General features: G+C 32.0%; 1 protein-coding gene across 1 annotated transcript in view; it reads left to right on the top strand.

Annotated features, from left to right (window-relative positions):
• The window catches only part of LOC149190758 (beta-adaptin-like protein B), a 185,535-nt gene extending 182,214 nt beyond the window's left edge, over positions 1–3,321 (top strand). Inside the window, exons 12-15 of the mRNA XM_089412261.1 lie at positions 84–490; positions 641–830; positions 960–1,163; positions 2,583–3,321. Coding sequence (XP_089268387.1) covers positions 84–490; positions 641–830; positions 960–1,163; positions 2,583–2,885 — 1,104 coding nt within the window. The 3' untranslated portion in view covers positions 2,886–3,321. The remainder of the gene's footprint in view (positions 1–83; positions 491–640; positions 831–959; positions 1,164–2,582) is intronic.
• Positions 3,322–20,132: the final 16,811 nt, after the last annotated feature.

The raw sequence follows: 20,132 nt of genomic DNA, 5'->3' as shown, positions 1-20,132 counted from the left end.
TTTTAATCAAATAAAGGATTGTTGTATTTTATTGGCCACATTCAGAGCTACTGAAAACATATTTCTCTTTTCTTGGAATGCAGGCAGCAAAGGATGTTGTATTGGCTGAGAAACCAGTTATTAGTGATGACTCAAATCAGCTTGATCCATCACTTCTTGATGAACTTCTTGCAAATATTGCGACTCTTGCTTCTGTATATCATAAACCTCCTGATTCTTTTGTAAGCCGTGTTAAGCCAACAGTACAGCGGCCAGAAGATGAGGAAGAATTTCCTGATGGGCTTGATGCAGGCCCCTCAGAATTATCGGCCACTGAGGCAGAAATCAATGCTTCGCCTGCCCGAGGTCCAAACAATGTTCCCAATGTTCCATCAAAAGCAGTACCCACAGCAGCAACTCCAGCTCCAGCTCCTGTCCCAGATCTTCTTGGTGATTTGATAGGTTTAGACAATGCACTTGTCCCTGTAGATCAGCCAGTGGCAGGCTCTGGGTGAGTAATAGATTAGTGTATTCCATTTCATTTTGTAAAGAACAAATGGAAAAAATTAGCTTTATTTCTGTTAGATGTGAATTCCATTTACCATGATAAGAGTCAACCCGATTAAGGCAATTTGTGACTTTTGGTTAATGCTTTGCACAGGCCTCCATTACCTGTTTTACTTGCAGCATCAGCAGGTCAAGGCCTTCAGATCAATGGGCAGCTTATACGGCGTGATGGTCAAATTTTTTACAGCTTGAAGTTTGAGAATAACTCTTTGACACCTTTGGATGGGTTTATGATACAGTTTAACAAGAATACATTCGGTCTTGCAGCTGCTGGACCTCTACAGGTACAGCACATTAAATGTGAAAAGAGTTGAAATATTAGTTCCATTTACTGTAAGTATTGCTAGTTTAATAGGATGTAGCTGAACATGTATTTTGGGTCCTTTTTCTGAGTTGTGTTCCTGGTAAATTAGGTGCCACTATTGCAGCCTGGGAGCTCACAGCACACACTGCTGCCAATGGTATTGTTTCAAAGCATATCTCCTGGACCAGCAAACACTCTCTTGCAGGTGGCTGTCAAAAATAATCAACAACCTGTCTGGTATTTTAATGATAATATTCCATTTGAAGTTTTCTTCACTGAGGATGGCAGGATGGAGCGTGCAACGTTTCTGGAGGTAATAATGAATGCTAGGTTCTAACTTCTAAGCTTTTGTATTGATCACCTGTTCCTTAATTTTTTTTTCATTGATTTGTTTTTATGTAAATTTTCCCTTAAAATACCTTTCCATGTTAAATTGTGATGTATTTTTAAGTGGACACCGAGGGTTTTATATCTATGATACTGGTCACATACTACTATCTTTAAGGGTTTACACTTTTGTTAAATGGAACTCATTGACCTATTTGTACCAAACTATAGTCTTCAAACACAACTTTCATGAGAGAAAGTAAGCTTGGTTAAGGATATCATCAGGAAGTTAGGAATATGCCCTTCTCATGTTTTCTGCTGTAAAAACATTTTTCATTTGAATGACTAGAAATGACAGTGACAAAAGTATGACATAATGCAAATATCCCATCTATGACCAAAATTTGCCAGCAGTTGTGAGGGTAATGTATGTGAGGATTAAGTGAATTGAGAACAATTAATCACAGCTTATTGTGGGACACAAGCCCCCATCCAACTTTGTCGTAGTGGGTAGCTCAGTTATAAATATAGGAAGATGCCGTATTGTTTGAAGAATTCAGGTCCAAGCTAAGGAGAGAACGGGGTTGCTATCGTAGCTGCTTTCTTAAGGCAGTAACAATTAATCTACATTATAGTAACGTGGCCACGCACAAGGTTATTATAAGCAGTGAGAGCAAATTAAAACAAATAGAAAGCATGTAGAAGGTTCACTCATGCTACTGATTCTAGAAAGAGAATCTCAAACTACTTATCTAGATTCTGTTTCTTTTTCTCCTAGTACCCTAGCATGATTAAATTGAACTGTGCAAGATAGGGGAAGGGTGGATATAGTTAGCTCTACTGTGAGTGTCAGTTCAAGAATTATAGCGGGCATTTTTGTAGTCTTTTCACAGGCATTTGGTAATCTACTAAATTTAATAATGACAATTATTCTTGGATGATTAGGCTGAGAAAATAAACTAGCCTATGCAGGCTATGTTGATGTGCATGAGAAGCAAAATGGAGGCAATAGTTATTGATGTTCAATTAGAGTTATAGTCAATTTCTGCTTGATGTTCAATTAGAGTTATAGTCAATTTCTGCTTGCACGTGTGAAACTTAAATTGCTAGGCATGTTTATTATTAGTGCTAACTGGAATTAGCATAGGTATCTGCATTAGTCATTGGTAAGTAGCTTATGTTCTCTGAGGGGTGGCATCTAGACCTAGATGGTAACGTATTGTTGCCTTTGCATAAGTTTTTACTTGTTGGTTGGTTCACAAAAGAGCACTTGATCAAGTTTACGATGCTTGGTTTCGTTAACTTACTATTAGTTCTGCATTATATAAAGAAATCTAAAAACGAGTGTTATTTGTGCAAGTTCTTTATAACATGATTATTGTTATGCAATTTTTTTGGCGTGCAGACATGGAAATCACTACCCGACTCTCACGAGATTGTCAAGGACCTACCGAACAGCTTCATAAGTAATATGGATGCTACACTTGAGAAATTGACTGGAGCTAACATGTTTTTCATTGCCAAGCGTCCATTGAGGGATACCAATCAAGAGGTTATTTATTTTTCTGCAAAGCTGCCACGTAATATCCCGATATTAATAGAGATAACTGTAATGGTTGGGCGTCCGGGCGTGAAATGTGCAATCAAGACTCCGAATCCAGATATGGCTCCTCTTTTCTTTGAAGCTCTTGAAGCTCTTTTGAAATGACAGCATTTATTCTCAACTCAAACTCATAGCTTTTCACTTCCGAATTCATCACAGTGATGTTAGATGGACAACTGATCTTGTGGTCAGTGGTCATTATTGCTCCGAGAGATTTGAGGTTTGAGGTTTGCAGCTTTTGGCTTATTCAGGGTGTACAATTTTCTTAGTGGACTTTGTACTCTACAACCATCATTTATTTCATTAGTTGTGTAATATAGCTGTGCATCTCTTGCAAGTTTGCACGCAGTACACCACACCCATTCTGGTTTTCGTGGTTTCTTGTGCAACAAAAGCCGAATTTTAAGTTCAGCACAATGTGGCTTCTCTGTCTGAAGATTTACAATAACAATATTCTCTTCATTTTTTGAGATATGGACTTATCATTGAGGCTTCGGTATGTATTCAGAGGTTAACTATAATGAATTAAAAATTCAACTTATTGCGACTGGTAAATAGATAATTAATAATTACTCGAATTCAAATAACCCTACTAAAACATATGTTGTGCAATAAATGGTGGTGAATAACCGAACACAATCATTTTTTTTCTCGGTGCATTGACTGCATACATGCATAGTCAAACTAAATAAGCCGGAAATACTTTATAATGGTTATCGTCTTATATATTCACTCTTGACTACTGTTCGTTAAACAGAGCAATACTTCGAAATGTACGTGGTTGCCTGCACAACCTCTATCATCCTTTTATGCAAAGGCCTCAATTTCCAGAGGGGCGTCTAATTGCCCAACGCCTATAATGTGTTTGAATATTTGATTTGTTTTGGCTTTATTTCATTAGTTGTTTAATGTAACTGTGTTTCTTTTGCAAGCATGTGGAAGTAACCACACACCATCCTGGTCAGCGTGGTTTCTTGTGCAAACAATATTCGAAAACAATTCTCGGCACAATATTTTATGTTTGAAGTTTTACAACAAAAATGTTCTCTAGTTTTTGAGATATGGGATTAGCTCTGTTAAAAATCGAGTTGTTTTTAGTGCGATTTTTTGGAAGCTTTTTTTGTGGGTTTTTCCGGTCTAATTTCTCTAAAATCTGGCAGGAATTTACTGAAATCACAAGTTTGATGGGTAACTCCCACGCAATCAAGTGCCCTAGGAGTTTTTTAGGGTGCTGAATCCATATATAGAGTCAAAAAACAAATTTAAATAACACAAATCAAGCTTTCACCTTAATTTTTCCTGCCGAATTCCGGCACCGGAAAGTCCAATAAATCGCTCTATAAACAACTCCGTTAAAAATATATTGTACAATGAAAGAGATGAATAAGTGAACAAAATCATTTTTCGTTGTGGTATATTCAATGAGTACATGCACTATCAAACTAAATAAGCCAGATCTTTTAAAATGATTATCACCTTACTTTTGGTGGTTAAAACTATGAAATGTACATGGCTGCCTGCACAACCTTTATCATCCTTTTATGCAAACCTCAATGTCCAGATAATGGGCGTCTGATTCCTCAACTCCTATAATGTTATTAGATATATTTAAACAACTGGAACTACAATGGTTAGTAATCTTCTTTTAAAACTCTCAGCATAAATAATTGTGTTTTAATGTTTCCAGTTATCATAGGACAGTCATAAAATTTTATTTCTAAGTGAACTTCATGCCACTGCCACCAGAACATTTCCATATTATCTCTAAATATATCATGCTCCTATAGGTGTCAACTTATGTTTTAAAGCTACCATCCTACTATAGGATTTGAGCCTTGTAGTCTTCTGAGAGGCGTTAACGTCGGAGTATTTTGAATTATTATGTTTTAAGGTTTCCATCTTAGTATTACGCTGTTTTTGTTTATGTTTGTGTAGCATCAGGAGGTATATAGGCTTATCAAGGTGGCCAAAGAAAATTATGAAAAATAAAAATAAAATTGTATTTTTTAGGGTTTAGGTAGGCTTTTCTTCCTCCCTCTCCTTTTTCTCTCATGTAGGCTTTTCTTCCTCTCTCAATCTGCCTCCCCTCTTCTCTCACCTCCCTCCCCATCTCCTCTCCTTTCTCTCTCGATGGAAATTTTATGCGTCTCCATCAAACCCTCAAATCTCACGGGGCAAGTGAGGTAATGGCATGAACCCAAATGCTTTATGCCCAAATTTAATGAGTGATTTGGGGAATTTACAAGGTGATTTACAATAGAAGAGAAGGACTCATTGATTGTTATGTGCAAAATACAAATAAAGTGCAATGTGCAACGATAAAATTTATGCATATTTTATAATAGAAAAAATAAAATCTGGTACAAAAATATAACATTTAATAACATAAAGCAATTTGAACTGAAATATAAAATTTATTAAACAACACTATGACAGTTTTCTGTAAGCCACGAGGCTTCATAAACATTGAAGAAAATCTTTTGAAAATTTAACAAAAACTAAATAAAATATCAATGTTAGACTGCTAATGAAGAGATGAATTCATTCAAAGAAGTGTGTTAAAAACGGTAACTAGGTTCAGACTTCATAATGATCCTTTTACTTATATCATTATATATTAAAAAAAAAATATTATTAGTTTTGTTTTTATTAGATAAATAAACATGATCTTTGTGCTCCTACGATTTATTAAGTCAAAGTCCTATTTGGACCTATTGTAAAGAAAAGGGATACTTGTTCTAAGGGGAGGTGGTAGGAGTGGTAGTGAATTAGCAATCCATCCTTGTACTTGATGTTGTGGGGGATGAACCACATCTTTCCAACCATTGTTAACTTGAATAACCATTTGACCAGACACACGTGGCGAAATAGTTATGCCAATTTTGGTAGGTGGATTAGGAGGAGGAGGAGGTGGGTGATAGGCTTGTTGGTTAGCGAAGTTAAGGAAACCAGTTTGAAGCAATTGGTTTAACTCTTTTGAGTCAACATCAAAGGATATAGGTAATATTATCCTTTTATTCCCCCTTTGCCATTGCCATGGGTTCAAGCCTCGGCCTCTGTAGTTCATCCCACGGTTGTGACCACCATTATTGAAGAAACTCATCCTGTACACCTTTGGTTGACAATTAAATATATATGTAAATAATCTCTCCAATGTGAGTGCATATATTAGCATAGCATGGAAGTTTCCAAAGTCATGTTTTGTTTGTAAATGTTGGGTGCAAAAGAGACATTCATATGGGAATAATGAAAAGAAAAGGGATAGGGGTTGTTCATATACGTTAACAGAAAGAAAGGCGTGGATGTTACGAATTGTTCAAAGGAAAAACATATATTATGTAAACTTGGAGACATGTACATCACTTCAGTTCCAAACTTCAACATACCCTCATACATAATTTACATCAAAGAAACAGGTACTCTGTGAAACATTAGCATATCAAGTTTTGTTTGTAAATGAATAATTGACCACAGAAATGATGATATGGTTTAACATATATAAAAGCAATATATATTGATATATCAATCACTTATTTATTCCATCACGAGGGTGAAATGGATATATTTTGTACATGTTTTGTATTACAATTGAAACTGAAAAATATATGTTGAGAAGGCACAAAAATAAGCGAATTTGATGGGAAAAGGAATAACTTAAAATGTTAGGCTCATTTGATAAAAAAATGTTATGGAAGATGGGAAAATGTTAACTCGAGGGCTGGATACATTGCTATGCATATTTGTTACAAGTCTCAAAATTACTTCTGCGAATTTAAGAGGGAAATTTTAATGACTGTAGGTTTTTTCATAGCACACCAAGGTGATTAATATGATGTCGTGAGTTTTATTTGAGTGTCAGAACATATAGATAAATAAGAGCATGACTCGAGAAATAAAAAAATTACTTTGGGGAAGCACAATAGCGATGATATTACTCGTATGGCATGAATGAATAACTTTAAAACAACTGAGATATATGATACCTTTGAACGACTCTTGTCTTAATGAAATTGGCTGCAAATAAGCATAAATGAAAAGTGCCCCTATGAAAAATGTGAGCAAGTCACAGATTCCATGATAATCGAATTCGTCCTAGTCCGAAATTGGTGGTCTCAAGGGCTTGGATTGTCTTGTTAAACCAAGATATAATATACATGCTTGATAGATTGAAGTTTGTTCGTGAAAATTAATCAAACCCAACAGTTATACGGATTTGCAATGAGTACGTTCGACTTGTAGGTGGGATGATGGAGTATGTATATGATCATTGAGCTAAGCCTCAACGACCAAAAGAAAATCAATGGGCTATACATGTTAAATACTACAAGTTAGTGTGATAATGCAAGAGAGAATGGATATGTATTTTTTTTGGTTAACAAAGTACTTTTACAACGTATGCCTAAGACTTATGTCGAGGAGACGAAGTTCAGAGGGAGTAACAATACGTAGATCATTTATTAGTTAAGATGAAAAGTTAGATAACCATATTTAAATATTGAGTGTCACGATATTCTAGTGCAAATAATTCACTCAAGAGATTATAAGCAACTACATTCTTGACTGCTAAAATATAGAGCATGTCACACACATGGGACACTAGAAAGTAAATGCGAGATAATGAGGATTAACCATCACAAAATAAAAAAGAAAACATGCCCAATTACTAATCACACTTGTTGTATGAAGGAAACCGTGTCGTACCTCATCTCTCTAAGCTTAAATGGCTTCCAAGAATATAGTTTGAGCAGTTGATACAAGTAGCCCAATGCGTGTGATCCAATTCTTTCCTTCTCCAGAGAGTTCTTATAGGCATAACAATATTACAACCAAAAATATTTCTATAATGACACATGACATGGACAGTCTGGGCCACCTTCTAAGTGATGGCCTATAAGTCGATATCATTTTAGAGAGCACGGCAAGTGATGGCCTATAAGTCGATATCATTTTAGAGAGCACGGCATGCATTTAGTGGATGAGATGACATATCACCAATCCATAACTCCATATAACTTACCATTTCCACACCAAACACATTAGGGTTTATGTTTGGCATGTGTAGGAGTTTGAAACATTGGCCACATTGAAGCTCATTCAGTTGGGAACTCGTCCAACAACATACAAACTTATCTCCTTCATGTGATGGGTGAGGTTTATCCTACATCAACCAAAGTATCTATATTAAGAAATCGCATCGCATTCAAAATGCTACTGGAAAAATATATCTTATCATGTACAAATAAGTGCAATAACTAGGTCATATCTCCTCCATTAATATACATTAAAACCATACTTGAAATCAACAATGAGTGGGTTACCATATCTTATAATGTTGTAACAATGATCATACGAAGTTACATCTATTGCACTCCATGATGGGTGCTTACAATGGCGTATATCTTGGACCATGGAAGTAGTTACCACCTCGATGCATGTGAGTTTGAGTTAATACCAAATTTTGGGTATTAATTTACCCCAAAGTTTTCTTCACATTGATTATTTTATACTTCGCAAAATCTTCCAAAAGAAATATATAACTATAGATTCAAAGAAAGACCCTTTCTTTTATTTTTTTAAGAAAACAATAGAACTCATTTTAATACCACTTGAATCATTTGCATGATATCACCTTTATTATTGTCCACATGTATAAATATATCAAGAGATGAAATAAGCTAATTGCACTAGTGTTTACTTAGACTTTGCATTAATTGCACTAGTGTTTACTTAGACTTTGCATTAAGAGTGTGTGGCGTCAAAAACATGTAGAGACAAACTAAGAGTGTGTGGCGTCAAAAACATGTAGAGACAAACAAAGGGAAACTCTATTCTTTGATGCATAGTGAACTTGAACTTTTGTTCATCTTGTAGATGAAAAAAACATGCATAGATTCAAATCTGACATTGTATGTTCACCTTATATCACCCATGAAGGAAGGGCCCACCAACCATTGATTTTAAATTTATTATTATTTTTTAAATTTAGATTTTTTTCTTTGTTCTTTTAGGAGAGAATTAATTAGGAAACACAATGATTTGTGAAATTTTCAGGTAGGTGTGTCAACATTGGTGACTCCACAAGGTGGTCTATGGTGGACAAACCATAACTCAAAACTTTTTGTTTGTGAAAGATGATTTTCAACTATGAGCAAGAAGGAAAAATGTTGTCATATGGGGAATGGAAGCATGGGATGTGAGAGGTGTGATGAAGAAGGCTAACCTGGGGTGTTTAAATGTAGGAAAAGACAAGAATTGACTAGGAATTATTACAATTCCATTAATGCACACAAACAATAGGCTTTCTTGCTTCTTGGTTAATGGTTTTGTTAATCATAGGTGAAAAATATTAGCTCAATTTATTTTACAGAGAGAAGTAGCTTCTAAGAATTCCATTAGCGAATGATTTCATTATTTCTTTATTGGTCTTGTTGTACATTAGTCATGGCAAGTGTAACAAAAAGAAGAAAAGCTTAGTGTAGCAACAATGTAAAAGAAAGGCAATAAATTAACAACAAAAACTGAAATATAAAGCAACAATCAAACAAGAAGGAACTAAAATTCAACCAAAATAGAAAGAGTAACAAAAGGGGAAAATTATTTGTACAAACAAAAAGGAAATAAGATGTTCTTGACTTCAACTAGGATGAAACTTAACATAAATTAATATATCGTTATGCTGTCATGCAATTTCCAAGACTTCAAGAGTGTTCAAACAAACAAATCCATATAATGCATGAGGGAAATCGACCAAAATAAAGAAGAAATGGTCACCATCTTGTAAAATATGTCATAGGGCATAATTAACAATGTTACCAACCTAATGAGAATTGTACTAAGTTCTCAATTTTTTAAAGGTCGCAATTTTCATGTCAATTTTGAAAAGTGTTGATGTAGCATCAACCTTTTTTAACATATTTTTTAGACTTTAAATTTTTTTATGTATTAAGTATGGACATTTTTTTTAAATGTTAGTGATTTTCATATTGATTTTAAATAGTGTTGTTGCAACATTGACCCTTGTTTTTTGGGCTTATTTTTAACACTTTAAATTTTCTCATGTGTTAAGTACGAATTCAAATTTTAAAATGTTGGTGATTTTCATGTTGATTTTGAAAAGCGTTGATGCAACATCAAAAAAATTGGGGGCATATTTTTGACACTTTAAATTTTCTTATTCCTTAAGTATGTATATATATATTTTTAAATATTGGTTATTTAACCATTTTTCAAGTAGTTGCCTTCTTCTCTCTTTTTTTCCTCCCTCAAATATTTGTTTTTAAAGGGTTTTTCAAGTTTGTTTTTTTGGTTTTACTTTGCAATGTTTTTTTGTAATGAAATATATATATATATATATTTTTTTTTGCAAAGTTTAACAAAAATAATCAAATTAATAATTAGAAGTTAGGATTTTTTATATATTTATGTATCGTTAATTAATACTTCAATGCATAGAATAATTGTCCCTAAAAAATATGTTTTGAACACTTAACAAAAAGTTACACATTTTGTATATAGATATAATTAAAAAAAATACACATTTTAGGACCCTTTCGTTAAAAATGGCATGTCAAAAAAAAGACTTTTATGGAAAAAAATTAATTACGATTTTTTTTTTTTTTTTCAAATGAGTTTTATGTTCAAAGATGATAATATTTGAAGATTTTTATTTTTGTTTTTGTTTTTTTTCATTCCAAAATGTTTATTCGCATAAAATCTTGAGTTAAAAAAATTGTTTAAAAAAATTAAGGTAATACACTTTATAAAATAAAAATAAAAAATAAATAAAAGCAAACCAAAGCAAATAATATAAAACAAAAATTAAAAAATAACTAAAACTAAAAATTAAAAAAATAAAACTAAATCCAACTCTTTTTAAAAAATAAAATTTGGAAAACTGAAAAAAAAATACAAAACAAAAATTAAAAATTTGAAAGATTAGAAAAAAAAGAAGTGAAAAAATAAACATAATTAAAAAAAAACAAATTTAGATTAATAATAAAAAATAGAAATATTCGCTAAATTTGTAAAATAATATTAAAAATTAGATAATATAAAAAAACTTATTGAAATATATTTAAATAATATAATAAAATATAAAATTAAATTTTGATTAAGAATAATAGTAATGGTCAAATGAGTTGAGCGCAAGCAGTAGAGACATATTATGTTTCTAAGAATGGCAGGTTCAAATCTCTGGAGACACGCTCTATTTGGTGAAAATTGTGAAAAAAGTCATATGAACGAGTTCTATTGAGTAGTCTCATAATTGTTTTAATAATAATAATAAAAAAATCATTAAAATATATTCTTAAAAAATAATAAAACTTTGCTTAATTAAAAAAAATTATGTAATTAATTAAAAAAAATTGTTATGCTTCTCTCCACAACTTGTGTTAGCTATTGGTCGGTTCCAGGAATCAACCCTCAGTGCCATATATATATATATATATATATATATATAGCTTTTTTCTTCTTTTTATTGGTTAATGATTTATTTTAAATTTTACTTATTATTATTATTATAATATATATATATATATATATATATATATATATATATATATAAACACTTGTGTCTTTGGTTTTTTTGTCTTTTTTTTTTTAATTAATTAATTTATGGTTTTCTAATATTTTGTTATTATTAATATTTTTTAGAATCTATCTCCGAGGTGCAATTCAACTGAAACCTCGTGTAAATCAAAGTGTTATGATCGAAGTGATTTGAGTTTAAATCCCCCAACTAACCCGTGTCTGTGGAAGGGGCTACGTAGGCACATATGGGTTATAGCGGTGGCGGTTGGAATCAACCCCATATTATTTTAGTACGAAACCAATCTAGTTGTCGATTCCCCTAGTCACTCAAAACAAATTAGAATTGATATTTTATTAAAAAAATAAAATTTAAATTATATATATATATATAGATTGTTTTTTATTTTTATTATTTTAATTTGTTTGAATTTATGTGTTATTTTTGGTATTTTTATATTTGAATTGTTCATTTTATGCCTTTTTTATATGTTTGTTTGTTTGTTTGTTTATTTTTATTTTTATTTTTTTGTTCATTATAATTTTTTAATTTGTGTTTTGTTTTGTGTTTTAATTTTTAATTATTTGTCTATTTATTTATGTGTTTCTTTTTTTCCTTTTTTTTGTGGGGTTGTGTCAATGTTTGACTGGCAACCTTACTCCACTATGTGTTAATTTGATAGTTGATTTTTAAGTTTTCGTTACAATGTGTCAAGTTTGCCTCCATTGTATGTCAATTTGATGGTTTATTTTTAAGTTTTCGTTATATTGAATAAACTATGCCTCATGGTGTGTCAATTTGATGGTCAATTTTTAAGTTTTAATTGCAATGTGTCAAGTTGTCTTAGACTAAGATTTTAAAAGAGCTATACTTTCAGCGTTTGGTATAACGACACTTTGATTTAGGTATTCATTTTTACGGCTTTTTTTAATCATAATATTTGATCTCCAAATATGTCGAAAATTAAAAAAAAATTAGAGTCACAATATTTGGTTCTAATTCCATGGCTAAAAAAAGGTCGAAATTTTAAGGTTTTCGGAATTGTGATATTTTATCTTTAATGACATTGTTGAAAAATGTCAATTTTATGGTTTTTAAAGTTATGATATTTACCTTTATTGTCATGGTTGAAAATTGTTGGAATTTTTAGGTTTTTGGAGTCGTGATATTTTATCTTTAACGCTATCGTCAAAATATATTGGAATTTTAAGGTTTTTTGGAGTAATGATATTTTATTTTCAATGTCATTACTAGAAAATGTTAGAATTTTAATCCAAAAAAATGTTGATGTAGCATCAACACCTTTTGATTTTAGGATGTTTTTTTCATGTTTATTGATAAGAAAAAATGTTTTTAATGCCATTATTTAAAAAAAGATTTAACCCTAAAAATAAAAAGGAGTGTTGATGTAACATCACGTTGCATCAACACTTTTCATTTTGAGGTGTTTTTTCATATTTACTGCACAAAATTTTTGGTTTTAAATGTCGTTGCTATTTTTTTTTAAATTTTAACCCAAAAAAATAAATGTGATGCAACATCAACAATTTCTATTTTCAAGGTGTTTTTTCATGTTTTTTTAACATAAAAATAGGGGTTTTTTTGCTAGAGTTCTCACTTCGAGGTTATAGTTCTCGTTAAGTCGGTAACTTTGTTAATTATTATGGAATCCATTATTATCATTCACATACCTTATGAATTCAAATTCAGATTGATTGGGGTAGAAATTATTAAAAGGGGGAAAATTTATCCTCTCTTTGATTATATCACGAGAAGCCTTCTTGCAATCATAAGATATTTCCATAAGATTTATGTTGTGATAAGTAAATACGACTTTATCAATATCCTCCTAACTATATTCGGTATTAGAGAAGAAGGGAAATAAATCCAAACTCATGAATGCAACCATTTGCAAACAAGAATTAAAATGTGTATCTATTTTTGCATACTGCATCAAGATTTTCTCCCGTTAGATCTAAGGCACATTCCTATGTTATCTCTTCTTGAATCAAAACTTCATGCTCTTCATCAAAAATATCATTATAAATTAGTGCTGGATTGATCAAGTAATTGGATTAATCCTCCAAAACTTTGTGTTCATTGATCAAGTAATTGGATTGATCCTCCAAAACTTTAAAGAAAAAAGTCAAGCCCTGATAATTACATTCTTTAACAAAACATATACTCTTGACTTAGTCTTCTTCATTATCATTAGAGAAAACTACATATTCAGGTTGGCATGGACTAGCAAAAGGGGCTTCTATCATGTTCTCAAAACAAAAAATACATGAAGCTACATCATTCCTTAAATCCCCTTTTTCACTTTCTTCAAAATGATCGTCAAAAAGAGGAATATGGGGATCATTGTGATGCAAAACAAGAGAAATTTCCTCACAAGGTTTATCTTCAAGAAATAAAACATGATCTTGTTCAGCACGTGTCTCAAAAAGAGTAGCATTAAAATAGAAGAGGTAAGACAAAGCTTCATGATTAGGAATAGTGTGGGAATACTGATAAGCTAAAGATTCCGTTCAAACCTTTGAAGATGAAGAATCATGAACTATGTGATTATCCTATTGGTTGGTTAAGAAGAGAGGGATTTTCTTGATATTCAAGCTTAACTTCTAAGAACAATTTACTAGTATTTTTCTCATGAGGGCTATCACAAAAGTCACATCAAAGGGGAATAGGAAGACATTGAAGCAAAAATTCAAAGTTACGATAAGTGGGAATGTCATTAATGAATTTTATAAAAAAAATCTCTCCTACCAAGTTGGGAATAGGCGTTATACACATGAAGGGTGGGGAAATAAATAAGAGGAAGTAAATATATCGTAAACCCCAACAGATTGGAAAAACAAAATGAAGTCATTAACGTGATTAGAAGAAGACTCCCCTGAGTTACCCTAAAAAATAGGACAACTAACCAAAGGTGTGGTGGCAATCAAATTCAAATTAGATTCACACATGGTCAAGTGAGATAGAGATTACATTGTTGCTTAAAGAAGAAAGATTTAAACATTAAATCAGAATTGGAGAAGAACCATAAATCGGTTACTCCCCAGTATGGCCACCAAAAGATGTTGACGAGGGAAGTTTTCATGCTTCTTCGTCAAACCCTCAAATCTCGCGGGAAAGTGAGATAACGAGGGTAGGCCCAAATGCTTTATGCTTGAATTTAATGAGTAAATTTGGGGAATTTATAAGGTGATTTACAACTGTATAAAATGACTCTTCGATTGTTACATACATAATCAAAATAAAGTGCAACGATAAAATTTATGCAACTTTTACATGAGAAAAGCAAAATCTGGTACAAATATACAACATTAACAACATAAAGAAATTTGGACTAAAGTAAAAGAATTATTAAACATCACTCTAATAATGTTCCATAAGCCACAAGGCTTCGTAAACACTACAGAGAATCTGTTGAAAATTTAATAGAAACTAAATAAAAATGTTAGACTGCTAATGTAAAGATGAACTAATTCATAGAAATGTGCACATAAATATATGGATGAAAATGATTGATTTGTATTAAAAATTATTGTGAATACAAACTTTTGTTAAATGAATTTCTACGAAAACTCTTAGTTAGAGCTTAATTCAAAATGCTTACAATGTAAAGAAATCATATATAAACATTTAGAGAAGCAGAATGTATGAAAAAAATACAAAGAAATCCTTTTGCGCTGCTTGATATATTTAAATATGCAAGATTTATCTACAAAATCAACAACTATTAGCACTAGCTTAAGAAGCCATACCTTCTCTCATCAAACTTTAATTGTAGAAAATCAAGATTACCTAGAATACGTCTACTACCACCAACATATTAGCTATTTTAACTCGCAGAAAGAAAATTAGAGGAATAAATAACAACTTTTAGAACTTGTGCATAGCTCTCCTCACAATGTATTATCTCCTTCCTTGATAGGCTCCTTTTTCTTTTGTATGCTTTTGAAACAATTGGGAAGTTCAATTGTTTGATAGATTCATTATTATTTTGTGTTAATTAACTTTTTGTTGTTTGGGAAAGGAATGTTCTAAAGGACAATTTAAAGTTTAATTTAACTCTTTATAATGTTTGGTAGGTGGGGCCCCTCTCATCTCTTTATGATTCAATTGTTAACTCCTTACTCTTTATGTGTTTTCAATAATTGAATAATCTGAAAAAATATATTCTGAAAATAAACTTCTTACTTTTTTCTCATTATATGTATCATCAAAATTATGAACCATATATGGCCCACATGTCTCAATAAAAGAATAAAATTGAAATACAAAAATGCACCTTGTGACTCCCAAACTTTTGCCACAATAATGCATGTATCATAAAAAAACATCCTCATATGAAAAGCTACCATGTAAGACCCCTTGTATCTCCCACCATCATGCTTGTAAATGACTATAAAAATCAACATATAAGAATGTAATATCTCAGCTATCAATATCGACATATATCTTCATCAAGTGGCATGTCATATACTATAAATATTACCAGAATATAATGTTGTCCACAAAACTAACATGCTTCAATCATACTATGAAGAAGGTACTGTCAAATATGCTAAAATATTAAAACTATGGTGTTGTACGTGGAGAAACTAAAGCAAAACTGTAAATTGTCCATGAAATAAAAAATTAAAAACCATCAACCATTTAGACAATAATCAAAAGCCAAGTTTACTATGAGATGTTGTCTTCCTATTTCCACTTCTCTTTGTTTGTTGTTCTTTCTCAATATGATGATCATGGTGAGCATGTGATGTAGATGAGTGAGAGGATCCATGAGAAGAATCAGACTTTGTGGCTATGGCTATATGTTTTTCTTGACTTGGTTCAAGCTCATAAGATTTGTATTTCGCATGTATGGCAGAGTGGGTATGAGAGGCCATTGACTGGGGTTGATGAGAAGGATGCAAAAGAAGAGGAGGTGGTGGGAGTGGTAGTGAAGCAGTAGGCCATCGTTGGAATTGTTGTTGTGGGGGATGAATTGCATATTACCAACTGTTGTTAGATTGAGTAACCATCTAACCAAACACAAGTGGAAAAAAATTATGTCAATTCTAGGGGTGGATTAGCAGGAAGAGGAGGTGGGGGATATGATTGCTAGCCATCCAAGTTAAGGAAACCAGTTTGAAGCAATTGGTTGAACTCTTTTGAGTCAACATCAAAGGGTATAGAGAATCTTAGCCTTTTATTTCCCTTATGCCATGGGTTCAAGCCTCTGCCTCTGTAGTTCCTCCCACAACCATGACTACATCTACTAAAGAAAACCATCCTCTACACCTGTGGCTAATAATTAAATTTGTATGTAAATAATATCTCCAATTTGATAACATATACTAGCATAGCATGTTAGTTTTCAAAGTCATGTTTTCTTTGTAAATGTTGGGTGCAAAATAGAAACATTCATATGGGAATAATGAAAAAGAAAAGGGATAGGGGTTGCTCATATATACTAACAAAAAGAAAGGAGGGGATAATACACATTATTCAAAGGAAAAACATAAACTATGTAAACTTCGAGACATATACATCACTTTAGGAACAAACTCCAACATACCCTCATATATCATTTATATCAAAGAAACGATCACTTTGTAAAACGTTAGCATCTTGAGTTTTGTTTGTAAATGAATGATTGACCATGAAAATGATGATGTGGTTTGACATATATAAAAGAAATATGTATTGATATATTAATCACAGATTTATTCCATCATGAGGGCGGAATGGATACGTTCTATACATGTTTTGTATTACAATTCAAACTGAAAAGTATATGATGAGAAGGCATGAAAAATAAGCAACTTTGATGGGAAAAAGCATAACTTATAATTTTGGGCTCATTTGATAAAAAAAATATTATGGAAAATGGTCACAGGTTAACTCTGGGGTTGGATACATTACTCTGCATATTTGTTACAAGTCTCAAAATGACTTCTACGAATTGAAGAGGGAAATTTTAACAATTGTAGGTTTTTTCACAACATGCATAGGTGATTAATATGACAATGTGAGTTTTATTTGAGTGTCAAAAAAATTAGATAAATGAGAGCATGGCTCGAGAAATAACAAAATGATTTTGGGGAAGCATTAAAACGACGATATTACTCATATGGCATGGGTGAATAACTCGAAAATAACTAAGATATACGGTACCTTTGAACGATTCTTGCCTTAATGGAATTGTTTGCAAATAAATATACATGAGTAGTACGCCTGTGAAAAATGTGAGTGAGTTACACACTTCATGATAAATAATCCATCATAGCCTGAAACTAATGGTCTCAAGGGCTCAGATTGTCTTGTTAAACCAATTTATAATATACATGTTTGAGAGACAAAAGATTGTTCATGAAAAATAATCAAACCTAACAGTTATACAGTTTTACAACGAGTACGTCCAACTTGTAGGTGGGGTGTAGGAGTATTTATATGAGCTAAGACTCAGCGACCAAAATAAAATCAATGGGATATACATGTTAAATATTGCAAATTGGTGTAATAATGCAAGAGAGAATGACTATGTATATTTTCTTGTTAACGGAATGCTTTTAAAATGTATCCTTCATTAGAGAAATTTTGAGGTCTAAAATGGGCCTCCTAAGAAATATTATAAAATAATGGTGGAAATAATAAAACAATATTATATTACCTTATCAAATTTTAGAGGGAAAAAAGAAAAAATTACTTTTTGAACTCGTATTTTCAACTTACCTCCCTACGATTTTACTCAAATTTTGAGCGGGAGCACTCATTGGATGCAAAATTTAATTTTGCATTCAAGAAATACCCATGTTGCATACTTTCAATGGACCCCACTACACGGAAAATGTGAAATACATGAAAAATGTGATTGCAATCACGTTTTTCACGTATTTCACATTTTTCGTGTAGTATGGTCCATCGAAAGTATACAATATGGGTACTCCTTGGATGCAAAATTAAATTTTGCATCCAATGAGTGTTTTTTTGTGTATTTTACATTTTTTGTGTAGCAAGTTCTATCGAAAGTATGCAACATAGGTACTACTTGGATGCAAAATTAAATTCTGCATCCAAAGAGTGCTCTGACTTGAAATTTGAGTAAAATCGCAGGGAGATAATTTGAAAATACGAGTTCAAAAAGTAGTTTTTTTTTGTACTTTTACTTTTTTACTCCAAAAATGGTGAATCACGCCCCATGGTTGAAATCATCATATTGAATATTATTGGTTCTTATAAAGTTTATTTTTGTTGTAATTTTTGTTTTGAAGCCTATTTTTTACCTCAAAATTTCTCTAATGAAGACTTACGCTGAGGAGACTAAGCTAAAAGGAAGTAACAATATGGAAAGCACATATTATGTAAGATGAAAAGTTAGAAAACCATATTTAAAGATTGAGAGTCACAATATTTTGTTGCAAATCACTCATGCAAGAGATTAAAAGCAACTATGTTCCTAACTGATAGCATACATAGCATGTCAAGCACACGAGACACTGGGAAGGAAGCAGGAGATGATGAGGATTAACCCTCATGAGATACAAAAAAAACAGACCTGATTACTAATCACACTTGTTGTATGAGATAAATAGTGCCTTACCACGTCTCTTTGAACTTAAATGGAATCCAAGAATGTAGTTTGAGCAATTGATACAAGTAGCCCAACGCTTGTGACCCAATTCCTGCATTCTGTAGAGAGTTCTTACAAGCGTAACAATCTTCCAACCAAAAATGTTTTTACAATGACAAGTGAAATGAACAGTTTAGGCCACTTCATGAGTGATGGCTCGTAAGTTGGTGTCATTTCATAGAGCACGACATACATTTTGTGGATGAGATGGCATATCATAAATTCGTAACACCATATAACCTACTGTTGCCACGTCGAACACATTAGAGTTTATGTTTGGCATGTATACGAGTTTGAAACGTTGTCCATGTCGGAGCTCATTCAGTTGGGAACCTGTCCAACAACATACAACCTTATCTCCTTCACATGACAGATGATGTTTATCCTGCGTCGACCATAGTATTGTTAATTTTAGCGTAAATATATTAAGAAAGCCAATTCAAAACATCGAAAATATATATCCAATCATTGGAAAATAAGTTCAATAAGAAGGTTATATCCCCTCCATTAATACACGTTAAAACCACACTTGAACTCAACAAGGATTAGGTTACCATATCTTATAACACCATAACAATGATCATAGGAAGTTACACGTATTTCACTCCACAATGGGTACTTACAATGGTGTATATCTTGGACCATGTAAGTAGTTACCACCTTGATGCATGTGAATTTGAGTTAATATCAAAGTTAGGGTACTAAGTTACTCCAAAGTTTCTTCACACTGATTATTTTGTACTTTGTAAAGTCTCTCAAAGGAAATCTATAATTATAGATTCAAAGGAAGATCTTTTTCTTTAATTTTTCATTTGTTAAAATAAAACAATAGAACTCATTTGAATACTACCTGTATCATTTGCATGATATCACCTTTATTATTATCCATTGATATAAACATATCAAAATAGGAAACAAGATAATTACACCAGTTTTTACTTGAAATTCACATTGAGAATGTTTGGCATAAAAAACATGTAGAGATAGACAAAGGGCAACTTTATTCTTCGATGCATAGTGAATTTGAACTTGAAGGTATTATTGCAGACAAACAAAACATGCATTGATTGAAATCTAACAACATATGTTCACCTTATATCATCCATGGAGAAAGGGCCCCACCTAACATTGAATTTAAATTTATTATTATTTTTAAATTGAGTTTTGTTCTCTTTGTTTTTTTAGGGGAGAATTA

This window comes from Pinus tabuliformis, chromosome 3_1 (genome assembly GCF_031772625.1).
Source record: "Pinus tabuliformis cultivar Carrire ecotype Pingquan chromosome 3_1, CPIR1, whole genome shotgun sequence".
In the NCBI taxonomy this organism is placed as follows: Eukaryota; Viridiplantae; Streptophyta; class Pinopsida; order Pinales; family Pinaceae; genus Pinus; species Pinus tabuliformis.
Note: the sequence above shows the minus strand (reverse complement) of the source record. Positions and strands in the feature narration are given on the sequence as shown.